Source organism: Aphidius gifuensis, linkage group LG6 (assembly GCF_014905175.1).
Source record: "Aphidius gifuensis isolate YNYX2018 linkage group LG6, ASM1490517v1, whole genome shotgun sequence".
Lineage (NCBI taxonomy): Eukaryota > Metazoa > Arthropoda > Insecta > Hymenoptera > Braconidae > Aphidius > Aphidius gifuensis.
In genome coordinates, this window is record NC_057793.1 from 15,359,607 (window position 1) to 15,385,991 (window position 26,385).

The 26,385-nt window shown below is 28.3% G+C and overlaps 2 protein-coding genes across 2 annotated transcripts; one reads left to right on the plus strand and one right to left on the minus strand.

Annotated features, from left to right (window-relative positions):
• Window positions 1-539: 539 nt before the first annotated feature.
• On the plus strand, window positions 540-2,038 carry LOC122859888 (nucleolin-like). Its single transcript, XM_044163571.1, has 5 exons — window positions 540-638; window positions 731-783; window positions 855-878; window positions 1,603-1,663; window positions 1,752-2,038. Exons 1-5 carry the CDS (start codon window positions 602-604, stop codon window positions 2,036-2,038), a joined length of 462 nt encoding a protein of 153 aa, XP_044019506.1. The 5' UTR covers window positions 540-601.
• A 9,901-nt stretch (window positions 2,039-11,939) lies between these two features.
• LOC122859574 lies at window positions 11,940-12,420 on the minus strand. The gene is made up of 2 exons (XM_044163241.1): window positions 12,391-12,420; window positions 11,940-12,290 (listed from the first exon to the last, which is right to left on the minus strand). The coding sequence occupies exon 2, from the start codon at window positions 12,279-12,281 to the stop codon at window positions 11,940-11,942; it is 342 nt and encodes a 113-aa protein (XP_044019176.1). The 5' UTR covers window positions 12,282-12,290; window positions 12,391-12,420.
• Between the last annotated feature and the right edge of the window lie 13,965 nt (window positions 12,421-26,385).

Genomic DNA, 26,385 nt, shown 5'->3' on the forward strand with positions numbered 1-26,385 from the left:
TTATATTTTTTTTCATTTCTGAACACGCGTGCAATTTTTTTTTTTTTTACACACGTGTTTTGCAAAGAAAAAATATAATAAAAAAGACTGCAAATTTATTAAATAAAAAGAATAAATAAAATAAAATAAATTAAAAGAAAATATAATAAAAAATATAAAATTAATGTGAAAAAACAAAAAGAATGTTTAGAATGCATGCATGAGAAAATTGCATCACTCAAGCACGTGTTCTCTTTAATTTTTTAGTTTTTCTTATTAATTTAATTGTATTTTCTATTAATTTATTTTATTTATTCTTTTTATTAAATAAATTTGCGGTTTTTCTATTATATTTTTTTTTTCTGAACACGCGTGCAATTTTACGCACGTGTTTTGCAAAGAAAAAATATAATAGAAAAACAGCTAATTAATTATATAAAAAGAATAAAATTAAATAAAATAAATTAAAAGGAAATACATTAGAAAATGTAAAAATTTTTTTTTTTATTTTATTTATTTATATTTTCAGAGAACATGTTCGTGGAAGAGGCTCTTGAAGCAGCGTTTCAGAGGTAGGATTTTAACGCTCGAGGGGTTGCAGAAAGAGTACGAGGAGCAACCAATGGAAGTCATCATCGTTCCCATTTCTATTCCCAGAGGTAATTTTTTTATTTTTCTATTTTTTTAATTATTTTCATTTATTTCACTAATTTTAGTTTCTAATCCATATTTTTCTTTTTTTTTGTTGCAGATGAAGAGGATACAGGATATGATGCTGACGATGAGGTAGCCAGCGAAGACGAGGTAATTGATTAGTTTTTTCTCGTACATTTATCATTTTTTTTTTTTTATGTTAATTCATTTCTTTTTTTCAGGAGGAAATTCAACCGGATGAGGAGGTATAGACGCAGGAAAATATCAATTAATTCAAAAAACAAAAAACAATAACAATTCCTCTTCCTTCATTCCCTCTATTTTGTTGTTTTTTTTTTTTTTTTTTTTGTTTTTGTAATTTGCTTTTTTCTTCAGTAGAGTCATTGAAATTTGTTTTTTTAGAGTCATTGTAATTTGCTTTTTTTTATTTTTTTTTCAGTAGAGTCATTAAAATTTGCTTTTTTTTTTTTTCTTAGAGTCTTTAAAGTTTGCTTTTTTTTCAGTAAAGTCTTTGAAATTTCTTTTTTGGGTCTTATTAATTTGCTTTTTTAGAGTCATTGAAGTTTGTTTTTAGAGTCATTGTAATTTGCTTTTGTTTAGAGTCATTGGAATTTGCTTCTTTTATTTTTTCAGTAGAGTCATTAAAATTTGCTTTTTTTCTTAGAGTCTTTAAAATTTGTTTTTTGGGTCTTTGTAATTTGCTTTTTTTTAATGGTAACTAAATTTATTCGTATTGCTTTCATACTTAGTACAAATAGTTTCTTTTATTTTATGGTAACTAAATTTATACGTATTGCTTTCATACTTAGTACAAAAAAATTTTTTCTTTTATGATAAGTAGATTTATACGTATTGCTTTGATAATTAGTACAAAAAAATTCTTTTTAACTCATATACTTAGTACGAAAAGTAGTTTTTTAAATTTTCAATTAGTTTTTATATTTTGTTTCTTTTTGATCATTTTTACAGCATCTTTCAATGGACATACCTTTTATTGACTTGATCAGCGATAATGATGATGTAATTCATTGTAAGTATTTTCTTAATTATTTTTTATTTTTCAATTATTTTTCCAATTAAATATTTTAATTCATTGTTGTTTTTTTTTTTCTTTACAGTAATCAGAGACACGCATGATCAAGAATATGAAGATGATGATGATGATGATGATGATCAGGATGCTTCAATGGATATTCTTGTCATTGACTTGGTTAGTGATGATGATGATGATGAAGATGACGATGATGATGATGATGCAGACACCGTCATTTTAGAACCAGAGGAGCTGGTTCGGAGGGTCGAGGATGCAGATTTCTACAATTGCTCCTATACGCCGAGTGAGAGGTCCAGAAGGGGACGAATTTGTCGTGACCCAATGTGGTCACAAGATTATTTGTTTTATTAAATAATGATTAAATAAATAAATAAATAATTTCAAATTTTATTCAAGTATGTTGTTTTTTTTTTTTTTAATTAATCCTATGGTTTTTTTATTTTTTCATATGAAATATTTTCCTGATTCTGAATTTTTTTTTTTTTGTGAGTGTTGATAGAAGTTATTGAAAATTTCGCTAGTTGTATATGAAAAAAAGGTGACGCTAGTGTGATGGTGTCGCTAGTGTTCAACAAAAAAGTAGGGATAAAGCTATATAAATGATGGCACATCCAACTCATTCTTCTAACAAATTCACTGTGGTCTGCTGTCAAAACGATATATAGTTATATAAAATTATCAGGTGAGTCTTAACCATAATTTATTAATCAATGAGTATTTCAATAATCCTAAGATATTTTATAAAATTTCTTAATAAACTATCCTTAGATTTTCACTAGCTATCATTCTTCAACGATATCTTTTGCACTAGGTTGTTATTTTTCATTATAAAAAATAACCTCAAAATTTTTTTGTTGTAATCCATCATTATCTTGTCAATTTCTGAATATTTTCCAAATGTTTCAAGTCAATTATTCTTAGATTTTCACTAGCCATCATTATCTTTGCAATTTTAAATATTTTTTGAAATTTTTTTAAGTTAATTGTCTATAGATTTTTACATGCAATCATTCTACATTAATATTTTTCGTTTTTCAAGGTTAACCAAACGAATATTATTGTGGTCTGCTGTCAAAACGATATATATATATATATATAGTTATATAAAAAATATCAGGTGAGTCTTAACCACAACTTAATAATCAATGAGTATTTGAATAATCCTAAGATATTTTATAAAATTTTTTGATAAACTATCCTTAGATTTTCACTAGCTATCATTTTACATGAATATTTTTCTATACAAAAATAACCTTAAAATCTTTTTATAATCCATCATTATCGTTGCAATTTTGACATATTTTTGGAAATTTTTTAAGTCAATTATCAATAGTTGTTTACTTGCAATCATTCTACATTAATATTTTTTTGATTTTTAGGTTAATCAGCAAATATTAAAATAAAATGGATTTAAACGCACAATGCAAACAACTTCGAGAGAATTATCGAAAAATAGTTGAACGTTTACATCAAGTTCCAGATCACTATGAAATCAATTCTACAATTGTTTCATTACGCAGAGATATTTCAAATTATAATAAATCATGTGTGTGTCAGGTGCTCATAAAAAATGCACTCAGGCAACAGTGGGAATACTAACAACATTTTTATTCAGATTACAAAGTTTGCAAGTACGAGGTGCAGGTGCATCTTCAACAGTTGATGTATCAAACGATACTACTGAAAATTACATTGAATAGCAAGATTTAGAAAATGTATTCAGAAACAGGATGAAGACTAGCATTATAATTAATTTAAAACATAAGAATGTAAAAGACTTTCTTTCTGATGCTAAAGAAATGTTAATTAGTCAGATAGCTCTTATTTTACAAGATAAAAATGTACTCAAAGTCAATACTGTATTAGCTCTGAATTATGAAATTGAAAAACCAGCTGATAATAGTGTGGAAGTTGAAACAAAATATTTCAGTGAAGGTAGTTTTGAGGTTTTACAATCATCAGATCTCAGTCAATTATTTCAAGAAAAATTTGAACATTTTTTAGAAGATGTTGAGGAAGCTGAATTAAATGGATCTGGTTGGAAACTGCATGAAATCCTCCATCTTGAAATACAAATAAATGAATACATACCACTGCAAGGTGGTAATTCATCTTCCGTTGAAATGCCATCATGGATAATTAAAACTCATTCAGTTGTGAATGTTAAAAATTCAGACAATTTATGTTTTATTTGGTCAGTTTTAGCATGTTTATACAAGGTGTCTAACCATGCTGACCGTGTGAGTCAATATAAAAAACATATTGATGAGTTAAATTGTAGCGAAATCACTTTCCCCATAACATGGGAAAAAATCAAAATTTTTGAAAAAAAAAAATAAGTTGAAAATTAATATTTCTGGAATAGAGAATGATGATGATGATGATGATGATGATGAGGAAAAAAAAATAAAAAACGTAGAAAAGAAAGGATTGTTCCATATTATATTAGCAAGAATGAATCTAATTTGAATACAATTCATCTTATAATGATCAAAAGAGATGAAGAAGCAAAAAATGATGATGATGATGATGATGATGATGATGATGATGATGATGATGATGATGATGATGATGATAATGATGATGATGATGAGTTAGATTCGCAAAAAAATTTATCACAATATCATTTCGCTTGGATTAAAAATTTATCGAGATTAGTAAGTGCGCAAATTTCTAAACATAATGGAAAGAAAATAATTTGTGATCGATGCTTATGTCATTTTCAATCACAAAAATCTTGTGATAATCATGAAAAATTATGTAGTGAAAAATGTCAAAGTGCAATGAGATTACCGACTGCTAAAAATAATATTTTAAAATTTTTAAGCTATAAACATCAGATATCGGTACCATTTATAATTTATGGTGATTTAGAATGTTTATTGGAAAAAGTGCAGAGTGAAGAACTTGAAAAAAATCAAATTTATCAAAAACATGTTCGAAGTAGTGCAGCATATTATTTAAAGTGTAGTTATGATGACTCACTTTCCAAGTTCAATCTTCATAGAGGTAAAAATTCAATTGAATGGTTCATTACAGAGCTTGAACAAATTGCTCATCAAGTCAATAAAATAATAGATGATATTAAACCAATGTCTCTCACACGAGATGAAGAATTACAATTTTTAAATGCTAAAAAATGTCATATTTGTGATAAAAATTTCACGAAAAATGACGTAAGAGTAAGAGATCATTCTCATTGGACCTCAGAATACCGAGGTGCCGCCCATCAAATATGCAATATTAATTATCAAGAATCATGTATTATCCCAGTAGTATTTCATAACCTCACAGGCTATGATGCACATTTTATCATCAAAAAATTAAAAAACCAGTTCGCAGGTAAAATTGATATACTTGGAATCAATAAAGAAAGATATATTTCATTTACAAAACGTGTTAAGGGTACAAGAATAAGATTTAGATTTATCGATTCATACAGATTTATGGCAAGTTCAATAGATTCATTATCGAATAATCTAGATGATGATAAAAAATTAATAACAAAAAGTCTCTGTAAAAATGATGATGAATTCAATTTAATTACAAAAAAGGGAGTATTTCCATATGATTATCTTGATAAATGGGAAAAATTTGATGATACAACACTTCCATCGAAAGATCAATTTTATTCAAAATTGAATGAAGAAAATATTTCAGATGAAGCATATGCACATGCTCTAAATATTTGGCAAAAGTTCAATATAAAAACACTTGGGGAATATTCTGATTTATATTTACAAACTGATGTTGCCCTTCCAGCTGATGTTTTTGAAAGGTTCAGAGCTGATTGTTTAAATACATATAAGTTAGATCCAGCACATTATTATACACTACCTGGACTTAGTTTTAGTGCAATGTTGAGATATACTCAGATTGAACTAGAATTGTTGACAGATCCTGAAATGATGTTGTTCATTGAGCAAGGTATAAGAGGTGGTTTATCACAAGTCTCAAATCGATATGGAAAAGCAAATAATCGATATATGGGCAGTGAATATAATCCAGAGGAAGAAGAGTCATTTTTAATGTACTTTGATTTAAATAATATGTATGGAGCAGCAATAAGAGAATATCTTCCAACTTGTGAATTTGAATGGATTAATAATTTTGATATTTCAATATTAAATTCAACTGCTGATAACTCAAAATATGGATACATTCTTGAAGTTGATTTAGATTATCCTGCAAGTTTGCATCATCATCATAAAGATTTTCCTTTAGCACCAGTACGCGAAAAACCACCTCTAGAAGTAAAACTCCAAAACTACTGGCAACTCTAGATAATAAAAAAAATTATGTTATCCATTACCGGAATTTAAAACAATATTGTTCTTTGGGGATGATTATTACTAAAGTTCATCGTGTTTTAAAATTTGAACAAAGTGCATGGCTTCAATCTTATATTGATCTTAATACAGAGTTACGAAAAGCAAGTGCAGTAATGAAAGATCTTAGAAAATTATTCATTGATGCAATTTATGGTAAAACTCTAGAGTCTGTAAGAACTCGTAAACCCATAAAACTTGTAGAAAAATATGGTGGTAGAGGTGGAGCAAGATTTTATATCTCACAGCCAAACTTTCACAGTCATTTAATCATTGACGATCTTGTAATAATTGAGATGAAACCAACAAGTATACTTTTCAATAAACCAATTTATCTTGGATTTTCTATTTTGGAAATGTCAAAAACATATATGTATGATTTCCATTATAATTTCATAAAACCAAAATATGAAGATAAAGTCAAGTATTTATATGGTGATACTGATTCTGCTGTTTACCACATATTTAGTCATAATCCATACGATTTAATACGTAATAATCCTGATAAATTTGATACATCTGATTATCCAGAAAATAATCAATATGGAATTCAATTAAAAAATAAAAAAGTTATTGGTATTATGAAAGATGAGAATAATGGAAAAATAATGAAAGAATTCATTGGTTTACGAAGTAAATTATACTCTTATGTTATAGCGGATGAAAATAATTCATTAAAAAAACGTGTTCATATGAGAGCAAAGGGCGTCAAAAGATCAACTGTAAGACAAATAACTTTCGATGATTATAAAAATTGTTTAATTAATCATGTTATTTTAAAAAAGCAACAAAATATTATAAGATCACATAAACATGAAGTAACAACAAGAACAATTGAAAAAATTGCTCTCAGTTGGCAAGATGATAAACGACAGTTAACTAATGGTGAAACTGACACTCTGCCTTGGGGATATATACCTGTTGAACGAATGTGTTTGAGTAAAAGTATATTTAAAAGAAAATATGAATGATGTAAATAAAAGTTGTATAAATGTATATAATGAAAATTATTGTTAGAAAATAAATACACGTTGCTTTTTTTTATTTATTAGTTTATTGATTATCTATCCATTGATTATGACTATTGTCAAATCCAAGATATTTTACATACATCTGATTCCCTCGTCTTTTCAAAACTTTTTCAATCAAATAAATGTCAGAATGTCGAACTTTTTGTAGCTCTTCAGTATAAAAGCTTCCTTGTATTGGATTTCCTTGATAGTCTTTAAGCTTATACGTTACAGGTGATGTTTTATTAATTTTAGTAATTGTGAATATTTCGTTTGTCCAATTTGGTTTATATCCTTTATCAAAGACATGCTTATATTTACTTATTCTTACATGTTGATTTAATTTAAATTTGATTTTAACATGACAATGATTTAAACTTTTAAATACAGTTTGTTTTAATATTTTAATATTTTTACCAACAACTTCAACTGGTTTCATTTTAATTGTGCGATGTTTTGTATTATTATATTTTTTAATTAATTCTGGCAGCAATTTCAACCATTTATAATTTCCTTGCATGCTAAATTCAAAAAACATTTTGTTTTTTAGTGTTCTATTGAATCGTTCAACTATTGATGCTTTTAAATGAGTAAATGTTGAATACATATGAACATTATATTTTTTTAACATTGTTTTGAATGTTGAATTATAAAATTCTTTTCCTTGATCCACATGAAGATTTTTGCATATTCGACCTTTTTTGAATATTGATTCCATTGCTGCTGTTACCTCTTTTCCAGTTTTATTTTTGAGTCCAACAGCCCAGCTGAATTTTGAGAAAATATCAATGACTGTTAAAATATAATTATATCCAGAATTGATCTTTGAATGTTCAATCATTTCAACAAGATCAGCTTGCCACGTTTCATCCTTATCACGAATATCAACTTTACGTCGTAAAAAATTTTTTCTTGCTGGAGCGTGTAACTCACGCACAACGTCTCTTTTATAATCAGTCATAGTTCACTGACGGATGTATACAGACTGATTTTTTTTATATTAATATATTAATATATTAATCCACATTCTCTCAACTCTTCAATAATTGACATGATCTCATTATCATGATTCGGATTACCAGCTGTTCTTGATGCTACTAATAATCGTAATCGATCAACAAGTTCATTCGGATCGTCCCAATAGATATAATTGACTCTAGTTGGATTATTTTTTCTAAGAGTCATAACCGTTGGTAATAATCCAGTACCATAATGCTCATTATTATCATTCTTATGAGGTGCAATAAAATCAATGTATTTCCGAGATGCTGAATTTTTTATTGGCATATTAGATCTATGATATTGATGATGTGCATTTGTATTATTAATAATTTCATTATAATTTTTTTCATCAATATCAGTAATAGTTCTTCTGTCTGGTGATTTCATAAATAATAATTCCATTAATCCAGGTGTTATTTTGTATGGTGTATCAAAAATATTTAATTCATCATCGTTAAAGAAAATTTTCGCATTTCCAATTTTGTAGTCAGATTTTACTTTTTTTACACCATAATCTTTATCACACTGTATACTATTGATTTTTCCTAAGTAATCATCTATTAAATCTCTATTTGATTCTTCCACAAATGTTTCCTCGCCTTCATCAGCAGTATCATATTCAGCTTCTTGTTCATAAACTGATTCTTCAATATCAGAAGTACTAAAATTGTCCTCATGTGTTGAATTATTTTTTTTATCATTCGTATTTTTTTCATCTGGAAATGATTTATCATCATCAATTAATAATTTTTTGCTAACCGTTGTAGTTGGCAGTTGTGCAGCTAATTTGTTGAGCGTTGTGACAACAGGTTTAAGATATTCATTTGCAGCATCTGATATATTTTCTTTCCCTAATTTTATCAATTGATATTTTTTACGAATAACGTTTTGTACTTTTTCAATTTCACTTAAAAATTTTGTTTCATCAACTAGTTCTTGCTCACAAAGAGGCATGTTGATCCTTTGCGATTTTACAATTAACTGAGAAAATCTAACAAATTGTTTTGTTATTTATAGTTATAAAGCAGTCAAAATTTTTTCTATATCTCCCTTTATCTATATCTCTATCTTTATCGATACACAGGAAGCAATATTTTTCTTTCCAACAATCCACACACATCTGATGGAATTTACTATACTCCATATCAATATTAACGTGATCGTGATGTATATGCTTTAAATTTGTATCATCTTGTGGAAAGACTATTAAAAAATTGATATTATCACGTATTAAATGTTTTGGTATTCGTGCATATGATTGACATAAATAAAAAGACTCAACAGCTTTGTGCCTTCCCATACAAAAAAATGCTCTTATATGATCCTGCTTTTCAGTTGCAACATCATCAAATATAAACAACGAATTTGGTTTTGCTTCATCAACTGGTACGACTTGGACCATGGGAACAAGAGTGTGGAATCATCAATTTAGATGATAAGAGGAATCCTGGAACACATTGGGTAGCATATAAAAAACTCAATAAAAATTCAGCAATATACTTTGATAGTTTTGGCAACTTACAACCACCGAAAGATCTTGTCAGTTATCTTAATGTTGGTAGCATCACTTATAATTATAAACGTTATCAAGATTGGAATACGTATAATTGTGGACATTTATGTCTCGCATTTCTCACAGGAAAACTATAAAAACGGCAGAAAAGAAAATTTCTAATCAGTTATTTATCGACCTTGACAATGAACGAAACGTTCACTTTAACTCTCACCGGTAAATCTTCAGTCTTAGAAACTGATTACTTTCCACCAATACAATTATCAAGTGAAAAAAATTATTCATTAGCACTAATTTCATTTTTATCATTTAATTCATTGCCAAATATCGATCATGAAAATAATATAATTTCATATTTTAACGGTTTTGATAAAATTGAAATACCAGCTGGAAGTTATGAAATAGATGATTTAGCTGCTTACTTAGAAGAATATGGAATCAAAATTACATATAATAGAAATACTTTACATTCATATATAACAAGTGAAAGAGATATTGATTTTGTAAAACCAAAATCACCAGCACGTTTACTAGGATTTACACCTAGACTATTGAGGGCAGATACAAAATATGAATCAAACTACCCGATTAATATTTTAAAAGTGAATACATTGAGAATCGAGTGCAACAATACAACAGGAGCTTACGTGAATCAACAAAAAGTTCATACAACATATAACTTTTTTCCTGCTGTACCCCCTGGTTATAAAATAATTGAAGTACCAGCTAATCCAATTTATTTACCAATTATCGTTAAAACAATTGATCATTTACAACTAAAAATTGTTGATCAAAACGGAAAATTAGTAAATTTCCGTGGTGAAACAATAACCATTACGTTACACGTAAAATCATAGGAATGGGAATTTGCTTCAATTCACGCGCTATAAAACGTGGGGCATCGTATAAAAGCAGCACATCATGGACACCTCTAGTCAGTCTGAATCGAGCAGTCAAGAAGTTGACACCTCAGAATATAAATTACCTGCAGAGTCTAGGTCTAAAAGTAAAAAAAAATTTTGGAACTTTAATTGGATAAATATAACTTGTCTTAATTGTTTTACACGTCAAAATGAGTGATGAAAATATTTTCGATATAAACGCGCCAGTTCAATTTAACAATGAAATATCCAACTATGAGCTACATGCTCATCAGTCATTTGGATCAACCAGCTTCGATAATAGTGATGAAATAAGAATATCAATACAGAATCAAGATTTGTTTGTTCTACCATCAAAAAGCTATATACGTATGAGTGGAAAATTAACGCAACAACATGCTGCTGCAAATGCAGAAGATCCACTTGCCCATATTTTTTCTTTAACGTTAGTAAATAATGCTATGTGTTTTTTGTTTGATGAAATGCGTTATGAATTAAATGGAGTTTTAATTGATAAATCAAAGAATGTTGGTATAACATCTACAATGAAAAATTATTTATCATTAAGTTCAAGAATGAATTATGAAAATGCAGGGTGGATAAATCAAAATGGTATGAAATTGATAAATGATGATGGATATTTTGATATATGCGTTCCATTAAATATGATTTTTGGCTTTGCTGAAGATTATCAAAAAAAAATTGTCAATGCGAAACATGAACTCATTATGATACGATCACGTTCAAATTTGAATGCGATCGTACGAGATAATGAGAGAGTTCCTAATATGCCAGAATTTGATTTAAAACTTACAAAAATTGAATGGCTTGTACCGTATATAATGTTATCAAACAAAAATAAAATTGATATAATGAAATATATACAAAAAGATCCTGTCATTTCTATTGGATTTAGATCGTGGGACTTATATGAGTATCCATTGCTGCCACAAACAACTCATCATATATGGACAGTGAAAACTGCAACTCAACTGGAAAAGCCACGTTATGTTATTCTTGGTTTTCAATCAAATAGAAAAAATGATTGGCAAAAAGATGTAACACATTTTGATCATTGTAAAATAACAAATGTTAAACTTTATCTTAATTCTCATATTTTTCCATATGGGAATTTGAATCTTGATATTGAAAAAAATCAATTTGCTTTATTATATGATATGTATGCTAATTTTGCAGAGTCTTACTATGGCTCAAAAATAGATTTAGTAACAAAAGATAATTTTATTAAAAAATCTCCATTAATTGTTATTGATTGTAGTAAACAAAATGAGTTTTTGAAGACTGGTGCTGTAGATGTACGCTTGGAATTTGAATCAAAAGAAAATTTTCCTCAAGGAACGACAGCATATTGCTTAATTTTACATGATAAAATAATTGAATATAGACCAATAAGTGGAATAGTACATAAGTTAACATAAATTAATTGTAACCTATGGTTTTAATTAAATAAAAACAAACGAAAATAATTTGATTTAGTGTATTTATTTATTTATTTATTCACATTTCCTCATCATCATCGAAATCACGTAGATCATATGTACTATCATCTAATATTACATCTTGGTTATTTTCACCATCAAGAACCATGGTTAGTGTTCCTTTCTTGACAGCATTTTCTAGCTCCTTAAATTCTTGATCATCTTGATTAAAATGTGTAGCAAATCTTTTTGGTAGATATGCATAATTTTCATTGTTGATTTCAACTGTTAGCGCTGGACCATACTTTGATGTTGGAAATCTCGCTACTTTAGTAATTTTATAAACTACTTTTCTCTTAAAATCTTTTAATGATTTGCGTTCGTTAGCTTTTTGAAGTTTTTTTGCTTTTGCAAAACCCATTTTTAATATCTGTAAATGGAAAAGTTATTTTTTAGTTAAAAAAATAATTAAAAAACAATGATAATATCAATAAGTTAATAAAAATTTATAAATATATGATAAAACTTACTTGTTGGTTTCTAAGACTGGGCGCACTACAGCTGATAGACTGAACGATGAGTGATGTTTAGTCTCTGTGCACGAGAATATATACTAAAACTCAGGTCCCCCACCAACGAAAAAGTTTCCTTTCCTCTCTTCACTCAGAGTGGGGGAACGTTTTGATTGGTCAATATTTTGTAGGAGAAGAAAAATCAGGTTTTGCTTATCCCTACTATAAATTTTTTTAGGAGTGGGGGAACGTCGTGATTGGTTTAAATTTTGTGGGAGAAGGAAAATCAGGTGATGCTTATCCCGAATAAAAATTTTTCTTCTTAGAAAATAGTTTTTACTTTCTATTATTCTAATCTTTTAATTTTTTAATCCTATAATCTTCTTCATGGAATTTATAACAATAGATGTAAAAAAATATTTTTTTGAGAAAAAGCTAATAATTCCTGTTTGAACATGTTTCAGTATATTTTCTAAAATTTAATCTTTTAATCCATTGTCGTCAGATGATTCATCAATTTTTATAACAATGAAATCTAGACAGAATTTTTTGTGAAATTCAATTCTCCATTGTCAGTTCCTTCTTTACATTTTAAACAATCTTTTTCTAGTACATAATAAGATATTCCAACATCATCTTCACAATTATTTTGTATTGGATGTTTTTTACATCGTTTTAATTTTGAAATTGTTGGATTTGAACGTTGTTCTACTGATAATTTTTCCCAAATTTCATCAATTTGATGTGATGCAAATTTTATAATAGCCATCACTGGAAGTGCAGCAATATCTTTTTGTGTCAAGTCAGTTATATTTTCAACTGCACAAAAATGTAAAATGGATTTTTTCATGTTGGCCCTTGTTGAAAATTTTTTAATATACCAGTATTTGTATCTCTGTGCATTTTCATATGCACATTTGTAAGAACTGCATAAAGGATGTGAATTCATATGTCGTATTGCTGGATGTTCCATCTCTAATATTTTTATATCTGGACATCCCAAGTCTTCCAAATTAAGAATTGTCATTGGATTAAAACGTAAAATAAATGTTAACCATTTTTTTCTATCTTCACCTTTGACAAATAAATAATTAAACTTTCCAACTAATTCTTCAATGATTATTGTTGATACGTTATTATATTGATCATGACCAGCTTCCCAAGATATCCCATGATAATTTTTTTCACAATTATTCACAATATTTTTATATTCTTCTGTTAGATGTGATTTTTCACAAGGTGGTTTGAATATTTTTATAGTTGGTGAAGATCTTGAATTTATAGGTTGGATAACCAACTCTTTTACAAGAAATAAACCTTGAGGTTCTTGAAATCCTTGGAAATCAATGAATGCTGACATTTTGTTTCAATATATATATCTATTCAACTCAACTCAACTCAACTGAATAGTGACCAGTTCTGAACTGATGAAATTTCTTTTATACCTCTGAATAACCACTCTCCTCTTTTTTCTATCCCTTCCACTTCCTATTTACCCCTACCATTTTTTTTACCCCCTCTACAACTTATTTTACGAACATCAAATAGTTGATGAAATAATGAAACTACTTACGATACTTTCTGTAATTTGTCTTGATGATGCAAGAGCTAAGGTTCCAACCTATAAAATGATTGGTCCTCAGTTCGAACCATCATCAAGACAAATTTTTTTTAATTTCATCAACAATGTTTTTATATATCAATAAAAAGAAAAAAAAAAAAATGGATATCTCTCATATTTTAATCAAACTAATTACAGTCCATTGCTTCTACCAACTGAGCTATCGAAGGCAAGTTAGTTCTTCATTGTATAATATATGAAGGAATATTCTTTTACCGATAGGATATAGCATAATCTCATGTTTGTTTCAGAGGATAGCGTGTAAACTCTCATGCCAAGGGTCCGAGTTCAAATCCCGGTTGGGGAAAATATTTTTTTTTCTCTATAATAAGAACTATTTTACCGACATATCCCGCGGGCATTTAAAAATTCAAAAATTAAAAAAATTCAAGATGGCCTCCTATGAAAAAATGAATAAATATATATAATAATAATAATAATAATAATAATAATAATAATAATAATAATAATAATAATAATAATAATAATAATAATAATAATAATAATAATAATAATAATAATAATAATAATAATATAATAATAATATGTAATAATAATAATAATAATAATAATAATAATAATAATAATAATAATATGTATAATAATAATAATAATAATAATAATAATAATAATAATAATAATAATAATAATAATAATAATGTAATAATAAATAATAATATGTAATAATAATAATAATAATAATATAATAATATAATAATATAATAATATAATAATATAATAATATAATAATATAATAATAATAATAATAATAATAATAATAATAATAATAATAATAATAATAATAATAATAATAATAATAATAATAATAATAATAATAATAATAATAATAATAATAATAATAATAATAATAGAAATCCATTATGTAACCTTACGAAATTAAATCGGGACCCCCATGGTGACGGTGCTCTAATTAATTCGCGGACCCCTGGGGTGGACCCTCGCGCATTCCGCGAAATCACCCACGAATCACAGTAGGGGGTCGCGGGTTTCGCGGGGAAGGGGCGCTTGGGATTTTTATTTATTAAATATATAAAATACATGTAATTTAGTTTTAAAAAAAAAAATCACCAAGGACAAGCAGAAGCTAAGGAAAAGATATAGCTAAGGAATTAATGTTGCTTAGAACATAATTTTTTTAAGGAAGTAATGAAGACTAAAAATTAATGTTTTTAACAATATTAATTCCTTAGCTACATCTTCTCCTTAGCTACTGCTTGTCCTTCGTGATTTTATTTATTTAATAATTGAAATACATCTAATTTATTATTTTAAGAACGAAAATGTCCAGAAAAAATCAGTAGCTAAAGAAAAGATGTTGCTGAAAACATAATTTTTTTGGCTACATTAATTATTCGAAAAAATTAGTTTTTGACCGAATTTAATTCCTAAGCTACATATTTCTCACCTAGTGCTTGTCCTCAGTGATTTAATTTTTTAGAAATAAAATTACATGTATTTTATATATTTAATGAATAAATATATAAGCTACATATTTCTCACCTAGTGCTTGTCCTCAGTGATTTAATTTTTTAGAAATAAAATTACATGTATTTTATATATTTAATGAATAAAAATCCCGAGAACAAGCATAAGCTAATTTTTTTGGCAACATTAATTCTTTAGCTACATCTTTTCCTTAGCTACTGCTTGTTCTTCTCAAAAATAAAATTACATGTATTTTATATATTCAATAATTAAAAACCACAAGGACAAGCCGTAGCTAAGGACAAAAGAAAGCTAAGGAATTAATGCAGCCAAAAAAATTATGTTTTTAGGTACATCTTTTTTTCGGCAATATTAGTTTCTTAGCTCTGTAATATTCTAATTTTCATTTTTCAATTTAAATTCGATGTGAGGTTACGAGAATTGTTTTAAAAGATTAGACAAATGAATCTATTAAATATAACCACAAATGGCTAGGTAGTTGGAATAAAAATAGCACAACAATTTATATTTACATTAAACAAATATTGGTAGTTTATTAAATAAATTTGGTGACCCTGTTCGCACACACTCTCTCACACACACACAATTCACACAATATATTTTACAACCTTGTTTTGTTTGTTACTCTGGATGATAACACTGACAATGATGATGACGTTGTCTGGGTTGATCAGGCCCGTTGATGACAAATTATATTGAATGCTTTACACATCCAAATCACATGAGCTAAGAAATTAATGTTGCCAGAAAAAGTTATGTTTTCAGCAACATTAATTCTTTAACATCTTTTCTTTAGCTACTGCTTTTCTCTCGACATTTATATTTTTGACAGAATAAATCACTTGTATTTGATTGATTGAATAATTAAAATCACCAAAAACAAGATGCTTGTCCTTGATAGTTTTATTTTCTAAGAATAAAATGACATGTATTCTATATATTCCATTAATAAAAATCCCAAGGACAAGCAGTAGGTAAGAAAAAAAATAGAGCTGTAGCGTGCAACATATTCATATAATAATAATATATATATAGTGGTGGCCCTCCGTGACATCAGTGAATAAAGTATGTGTGTAATGTGTGGATGCGTGAACGTAGAAAAAAGAGGAAAGAGAGTCTCCATGGTAAAATGGCGACGGAGAGACCGTCTGAAGAGACGGCGCTATTTTTTTCCATGCTGCCGTCACTTGGGTATCTACCGGCGTGCCGGCAAGAAGCAACCAACCAACAAGTACCATTAAATTTGCAAATAAAATTAAAAACCAGAGTAATATAAACGTGGTCACATAAAAATTTGAATATACATTGCCTGGACAATTCATCAAATAACCTGAAAGTTGTTGTGTCCATCAATATTGTAACAACAACAACAACAACAACAACAACAACAACAACAACAACAACAACAACAACAACAACAACAACAACAACAACAACAACAACAACAACAACAACAACAACAACAACAACAACAACAACAACAAATTGTTCTTGACTAACCCCCATCATACTTAAACAACCTGGTTTTAAAAGTAATCCTAATGATCTCACTGCAGTAACTTATTTGCTTGATGACATAAGGTTAAATATGTACAATCAAGAATTTACAATTTCTAAACCCTTTGATACAGTTGATCATAATTTTCTTTTACAAGGTCTTAGTCATTATGGCGTAGGTCAAGGTGCATTGAAGTGGTTTACTTCATATTTAACAGGCAGATAACAACAAACAATTATCAATGGAATAACTTCATCATCATTAACTGTAAAATCTGGTGTACCACAAGGATCCGTACTTGGACCACTATTATACTCAATCTATGTTCATGATATTAGTTCAGTAATAACATATTCAAAGCACTTGCTCTTTGCTGATGGCCTAGTTATTCATATCAATAATTCTTTAGGTAATTTAACATCAACTATAGAAAAATCAACATGGATATTAATAATCAATTGGGCTTCAAAGAGGCAATCAACACTCAAACCAGACAAGAGTCACGCAATCATCTTCGGCAAAAAACATCTAATCAATAGAATAAAAGCAAGACAAAGACAAGATATTGTTGTTAACACCATATTAAAATACGATTCAGTGATTTTGGTATTTTTTTTGATGAATCATTATCATGGGTCAATCAAGTGTCTCATGATTAGTGTACCTACCAGAGTTCTGTGACAAGGGGTGATCGAAAAAAGGTAGATCGGCGAGGGGACAGGGGAATGAGACCGGTTATGTAGAGATGGTAAAGAAATTTGTGCGCATTCTTACCATAAGTCGGTAATACAGATTTTGTCATTTTAAACTGCAATTTGTCATGTCCCATGTTCCCATGTAGTATGTGTTATGTTCCTATGTTTTATGTCCCCATGTTATCATGTAGTATGTTCCCATGTCCCATGTTCCCATGTGTTTACAAATAAATAAACTAGAATTATTGTGTCAAATAACTGTGATATAAATATAGACTACACTGAGAGAATTTTTTTGTTAATTCTACGGGGCAACCACTACGAAGTGGGCCAAGTTGACATTTCCGTATTTAACTATTTATTTGCACTAAGTTTTCTGCATGTGGTTACTACTATTTACGAAAGAATACCGTAAAAATTCAGGAATTTATAATTACGGGAATATGATGTAAAAAATATAGAATTATCACGGAATTATTTCATTGCGCATTGAATATTTTACGGTGTATTCACGAGTTATTTTATATTCTATCTAGGGTATATAAATTATTTGTGAATGTATCATCAAATATTCCGGTATGACACCGTAGATATAGAACGTTTACCAAGAAATTTATAAATACGGGAAAAAACTCTAAAAAAGTTAGCAAACCATTGACGAATTTTTAAGTTACCGATTTATATTTACAGGGGACCCCGTACTTTTACGGCTTCTTTTATTTTTTTATGACAACAAACAAATCTTGAAGGCTTTTAAAAATAGAGAATTTATTTTTACGGGGCACCCCGTACTTATAAAATACATATAACGTCAACAAAGGTATAATAACAAAATACCCCGTAGTTTTATCTAAAATAAAAACAAAAAAAAAAATTTATTTACACGACAGTCATAATTGACACGATGCAGATAATTTTAATTAGTAACAAACATGTAATTTTATTTAAAAAATAAATAAAAAATGGCCAAGGAAAAGCAGTAGCTAAGGAAAAGATGTAGCTAAGGAATTAATGTGACTAAGGAATTATTTCCTTGAAACATAATTCTTTGGCAACCTCAATTCCTTAGCTACATCTTTTCCTTAGCTACTGCTTTTTCTTGGATATTTGTTTTTTTTTAAAAATGAATTTACATGTATTTTATTTTATAAATAAAATACATGTAAAATTATTTTTTAAAAATACAAATGTCCAAGGAAAAGCAGTAGCTAAGGAAAAGATGTAGCTAAGGAATTAAGGTTGCCAAAGAATTATGTCTCAAGGAAATAATTCATAGTCTGTCATCCAACCTTACTTTACCTTCTCGCTTTTCACTTGACATTACTATATTTATAAATGAAATACATGTTTTTTAAAAATACAAATGTCCAAGGAAAAGCAGTAGCTAAGAAAAGATATAGCAAGAGGTTTAGGGAAAAGAATTATATTTCAAGCAACATTATTTTCTTCAAACATAATTTTTTGGCAACCTTAATTCCTTAGCTACATCTTTTCTTTACCTACTGCTTTTTTCTTGTTTTTCAAAAATAAAATTACATGTCTTTTATCTATTACGTAATGGCTGTAAAATTAATCTAGTCGTAATTACGACTCAATTTATTTGGCAACATTCTTTCCTCAGAAACATTTGCCTATAGCTTTTTTATCAATTAATTATGGGAAAAATAGCTAAGGAATCGATATTGCTAAATAAATTAATTTGTAGTCTAGTTTAATTTTACATCATTTTTATTTATTCTAAAATATAATTAGTGTGTCGTATGGCTGTAAAAGTAATTCAAATTACGTATTAATTTATTTGGCAAAAAAACATTTCGACAATAAAGCAAGAGTGGGAGCAATGTGTACGTTACAACATTCCTACGGAAAAAGTGTAAATTTTACGTCCCAACGACGTAAATCAAGAAGATCACTGTTTAAATGTTCTCTTTTTCATGTTTTTTCGGTAAATTTTACAATAAATAAGATGAATTCTATTAAATTATTTTGGTGTTTCATTTTCTCGGAATAATCGGTATTTCTCTTAAAAAAATGTAAAATTAACAATAAAATATTACAAAATTTATCTATCTTTTAATGCAAACTTTACATTTTTTCATATGAAATAAGTTTTCATTTAAAAATAATAAATCTTACAATATAATCTTACAAAATTTTATGATATTTATCAGATAACGTAGAATCATTTTTTATTTATGCAAAAATTACACAAAATTATGGTGTATTTCGCAGATGTCGGCCACGGTCCCAAATTTTACAATAATCTGTGTAAAAATCGCAGGATATTTTTCTCAGTGCTTAAAATCTTAAATTTTACAAATAAAAAATAAAATACATACAAACTCTAAATCGTGGTCTTGCATCTAAATCATCATCATCATACATTTGAAAACCACTCAGTCTTGGAAACATAGTGCTAGCTATTAAACCTCTGAGAATAGCTTCAATATGATATTTTATCTAATAAATAAATAAATAAATTAATTAATTATTGAATTATATTTGTAAAATATTTATAAATAAAATACTAACCAATACTAAATTTCGGCGGCGCAATACCGGTGGAATAGAACGATTCATGCGTTGTGCATATCGCCAATCCATTTCCGTTTCACATAATCTGCGAAGACCGTCTCGATGAGGAGCCAACTTTGTTAAACAAATTTTCGAGGATTAAAAATTTACTATAATACTCATGTTTAAATTGAGAAAATTAATATAATATTAAAAAAAATATTTACCAGAGTTTCCAACGAGTCCATATCCATTTTTGATTAGCACTTTTAATTCACACAAACTAAAAAAATAAAGCAGCTTCTTACTTGAATAACAATCCGGAACAAAGTGACATAAATCATCCCGGTAAATTGTATAAAAAGACAAAAAATGCAAGATTATTAGAAAAGTAGAGATATCCATATTTCTTTCCGATTCAATATATAATTCTTTTATGCTATACATTTATATGTCTAATAAAAGTCAAACAATTTACATGGAGAATGAACATCGAAACATGATCTGTTGACGGCCGGCAGGCACGCGCGGTAATTCCAGATGCATTGTCTCAATTATACATCGAGATTTATTTTTTTTTTCATTTCTCTCTTTTATATTTTGGATATAAAATTCATTTTTTTCCTTACTATGCATATTTTTTATTTCTCTCTTCTTCTATTTTAAATATAAAATAATTGAATGTTTTTTTTCATCTTCCTGTTCTTTGACCTTCGGACAATATTATTGCTTTCTTTTTCATTTATTATCTGCATTGTCTTAATCATGTATCGAGATTCATTTTTTACTTACTTTGCACATTATTATTTCTCTCTTTTTTTATTTTAATTATAAAATAACAGAATAATTTTTTCCACTTCCTTTCTTTTTTCTTCAAACAATATATAAATATTGTTACGTACCAGGCTAATTAATTTATTTTAACTATGAAATAGCAAAAAGAAGAAAGAACGTTTGACAAAAAAAATAATAATATAATAAATTGACAATAATAAAATATAATGAGCCTGATATTTAACGTATTTTATAAAAATCCTCTTGTTTTGTTATTCCCTACAGGGTAACGGGTTAGGAGGGAATGTGTAATTTTTGTAGATTCTACCTTGTTGTTGTGGATTATCCAAAATTAAATTATAGAGAGCGTGTCAATCTGGATGGTCGCCTGATGATGTTGATAATTTAGAATAATCCAATAGCTAACACAAACTCGTAGCACAGAAAAACAACAACCCGGAAAAATGTCACAGTCAATATATTTTTAATATTAGGAACAGTCAATTTATAAACGGAAAAATAACAATTGAAACACAAAGATTATTTAATTTAAATTCACTTTTAAAATTTTATTTATTAGAAAATTAAAAGTTCAATTGATTGTAATATTTAAGTAATGAAATATAAAATTTAGAATTAATTTAGATATTGTCCAAACAAAAGTTGTCGCAAGAGTAGAGCTCCTTAAAAATTATTAATTAAAAATTCCCATAAATTTATAACTAAGGTAGGGATGACAAAAAGTGGTACCATAGTTGAACCAATCAGATTTAAGGGTTCCCATGGTAGTCAGCATTTAATAATTTACTTAGAGAATTATTTGTAACGTCAACGGATGTAAAATATCGAGTAGCTAAGGTGACTTTGAACTACGGTTTGCAAAAATAATTTAAAATAAAAAATATAATATTGTGAGAAACAAGTAAAATGTTGATTTTGCTAAAATAATCAAAAAAAATAAAAAGGAAAGGACATTTGTACAGATGCCTGCTGACATTGAAAAAAAAAGCTGTGCTGAATATAAAAAATAGAGATAATATCTGTTTTTTGTGGTGTATGACTGCAGCTTTACATCCTGTGACTGCAGCTTCGCACTCTGTACAAGAAAATCCTTGTCGTGTTGCATCATATCCACATTTCAGTACAGTGTTATCATATGATGGATTAACTTTTCCAATGAAGCTGCGAGACATACCAAAATTTGAAAAACTCAACAATTTAAAAATAAATGTTTACGCAATTGTTTCAAATAATTCAAAAAAAAGTATTATAGCTCCTATATTTTTGAGTGATAATATTTGTGACAGTCAAACGATTCATCTAATGACAGTCGATAAAAACGAAAATAATAAAAAAAAATAAAGTTACCAATACTAATGACAGTATTTTTGATGATGAATGTTTTTCGGCTGACGACGATGATGATGATGATGACGATGATGACAATAATATGAAAGTTGATGGAGAATATGAAAATTATTGATCAAAAATTTATCACGTCTCGTCAGTTCACAAGTCAAACAATATAATGGTCGTTTATATATTTGTGATAGATGTCCAAATCATTTCCCGTCAGAGCTCTATTTGGAAAAACATTTGGCTGACTGTTGTCAAATTAATCATGTACGGATGATTATGCCAAGAGAAGATGCCAATATACTGAAATTTAAAAATCATCGGTACAAAGAACTTGTACCTTTTGTCGTTTATAATGATTTGGAGTGTATTTTAAAACCAATTGACAATACTGACTCTGAAGAGCATATTTCACACAGTGCTGCGTACTATGTTAAATGTACCTATAATAATACATTATCATTCTACAGAATGAATCGTAGTGAAAATTGTATTGAATGGTTTATTGGGGAATTGGAAAAATTAGCTCACCAGGTCAATGATATACTTTCAAATCCAATACCAATGGAAAAATTGACTGTGCAACAGGAGCACGAATTTCAAAATGCAACAATATGTCATATATGTGAGGAGATTTTCCTAGAGCAAGACGTTAAGCGCCATGATCACGACCATTTTCGGGGATCATATCGAGGTCCAGCTCATGCTAGATGCAATATTAACTATACATAGTCTCACAACATACCTGTAGTCATGCACAATTTATGAGGATACGACTCACATTTTTTAATACAAGAACTTTGCAAGGCATTCGATGGTCGCATACATATACTACCAATAAACGAAGAAAAATACATTTCATTCACAAAAAAAGTGGATAATACCGTTGTAAGTTTAAGATTCATTGACTCATTTAGATTTATGTCTAGTAGTATTGATAGATTATCACCTGATTTGAGCAATGATCAAAAAATTATAACACGTTGTGAATGTAATAGCGAATACTTTGATTTATTGTGTAGAAAAGGAGTATTTCCCTATGAATATATTGACTCATGGGAAAAATTAGCTGAAACATCTCTGCCACCAAAAAAAGAATTTTTCTCAAAATTGGATAATTCTAATATATCAGATGCAGATTATGAACATGCCAAAAATATTTGGGAAAAATTTCAAATAAATACATTAGGTGAATATTCAGATTTATATTTGAAAACTGATGTGCTGTTGTTGGCTGACATTTTTGAAAATTTTCGTTTGAGCTGTTTATTAACATTTAGTCTAGATGCACTTCATTATTTTACTGCACCAGGTCTAGCATTTAATGCGATGTTAAAATATACAGGTGTGGAACTTGAACTTTTGACAGACCCAGCAATGCATCTTTTCATTGAGAAAGGAATTCGAGGTGGTGTTGCGCAATGTATGAATTGATACGCAAAAGCCAACAATCGGTATATGGGTGAAAAATACAATCCAGAAGAAGAAGAATCATACATCATGTATTTTGATGTAAATAATTTATATGGTGCAGGCATGAGTCAATATTTGCCTTATGGAGGTTTCCAATGGGAAGACAATTTAAATATTGATGTAACAAATATATCTGATGAAGCTGAAATTGGATATATCTTGGAAGTAGATTTGGATTACCCAAAATATTTACATGAATGGCATAAAGATTTGCCGTTGTGTCCAGAGCAATTCACAGCACCAATTTCAAAACAATCAAAATTAATGACAACATTATATCCAAAAAAAAATTATGTCATACATTATAGAAATTTGAAACTATATTTGGGACTTGGCATGAAGTTGAACAAAATTCATCGTATAGTGAAATTTGAACGAAGCTCATGGCTGAAAAAATATATTGATCTTAATACTGGTATGCGTCAGCAAGCGACCACAGATTTTGGAAAAATTTTTTTCAAATTGATGAACAACAGTGTGTATGGTAAAACAATGCAAAATGTAAGAAAAGAAAAAGATGTTAAAATAGTGACAAAATGGGAAGGTCGCTATGGAGCAAGATCATTGATTGCAAAGCCGAATTTTCACAGCTGCTCAATTTATAAAGATGACATTGCAATTATTGAAATGTCAAGAGTTAAAATAATTTTCAATAAACCAATTTATTCTGAATTTACAATACTAGATCTTTCAAAAATCTGGATGTATGATTTTTACTACAATTATATCGAAAAAAATTCAATCACAATGATGTCAAAGCACTTTATATGGATACTGATTCACTCATTTTAAATTTCAAAGTTCCTGATATTTATGAGAAAATGAAAGAAAATTTGGAAAGATCTGACACATCTGATTATCCACAAAATAATGTTTATGATCTGCCAAGAGTCAACAAAAAAGTTATTGGTCTTCTGAAAGACAAAAATAATGGTAAAATTATGACTGAGTTTGCTGGCTTGAGAGTCAACTTATATGGTTATAAAGTCATGAACATTGATGATGATAACATTTACAAAAAAGCCAAAGGTGTCAATTAAAAGACATAAATTTTGACAATTATATGGCGTGTCTTTTCGATCATCAGATACTAAAAAAAATCAACATTTAATCAGAAGTAAAGACCATCAAGTGAGAACAATTGTACAGAGTAAAATTGCACTCAGCTGGGCTGATGACAAACGAGCACTTGATCACGATGGTGGAACAGATACTTTGCCTTGGGGTTACGACCCTGAATAATTTTTGATGAATAATTAAATAAATGTAATAAATAAATAAATAAATATCATATTAAATAAACCTCCGTTTTCTACTGTTGTATTCATTTATAATTTCCAGTAACATATATCTATATATATTTATGGTTTGTGTACATGTATACACTGGTGAGCAAGCCCGAGAATTGAGTTTGAATATTATTGTCTACATGCTTGCTGACTAGTTGATTTTCCATTCCATTTTTCAAAATATATATTGTTCTTTTCTTTTAAAAAATTTATACTTTTTTTTAATTTTCGTTTTGTATAATTCAAAAAACGTGTTAGTCCTTTAATGATGTAATTGCATTGCACATATGGATTGAGGGAAGTTTTTATTTTTTTCATGCATTTGTTTTCAGCATCAAGAAAGCAAGTGAAAAAAAAATATTTTCGTTGCTTTTTTATTTTACGAGATCACTTGGCGCGCGTTGCGCACCTGTTTCTTTAATAACGATAAAAAAATAGTTTTTCGAAAATAATTATCACAATCACACTCTTTCCACATGTATTACTTGCCTCATACATATTGGTTACCCCATACGTATGACTTGCCTGATACGTATTGCTTACCTCATACGTATGACTTGCCTCATACGTATTGCTTACCCAATACGTATTACTTACGCCATACTTATCACTTGCCTCATACGTATAACTTGCCTCATGCGTATTGCTTACCCCATACGTATTGCTTACTTCATACGTATTCGTTACCCCATATGTATTACTTGCCCCATACGTGATGCTTACCGCATACGTATCACTTGCTTTATACGTATTGCTTACCCCATACGTATGGCTTACCTCATACGTATTATATATATACCTATATTAATTATCAGAAAAAAAAATAATAATTATAAGTTATAAGCTAAGTTATAAGTTAAGTGAATTAAAATAAGTATTTATGTTATAACTTAGCCTCAAAAAATGGCCAAAAACATAAGGCCATTTTTTAAAGCCATTTCTAAGAAGCCAAAAAAAAAATAAGGCCGTTTTTTGAGGCCATTTTTAAGAGGCCAAAAATATAAGGCCATTTTAAAGGGCCATTTTTAAGAGGCCAAAAAAAATAAGGCCATTTTTTGAGGCCATTTTTTCCATGTACGAGGTTCAGATCGTCTTTTTTTTAAACTATATTTCACCATGTTGCCATGGTATTTACGGCAAGCTGAAATAACAGACGAACTTCCCGGCTCTGCTTATAACATAAATATTTATTTTAATTCAAGCAGAAATCTGTCAAATACTAAAATAACGAATCTTGATTTCAAAATATAGAAATGATGTAATTTATTGATTTACCTGACGACGAAAAAAAAAAATTTGTGTAAGAGTGACTGAGAAAGAAAATTT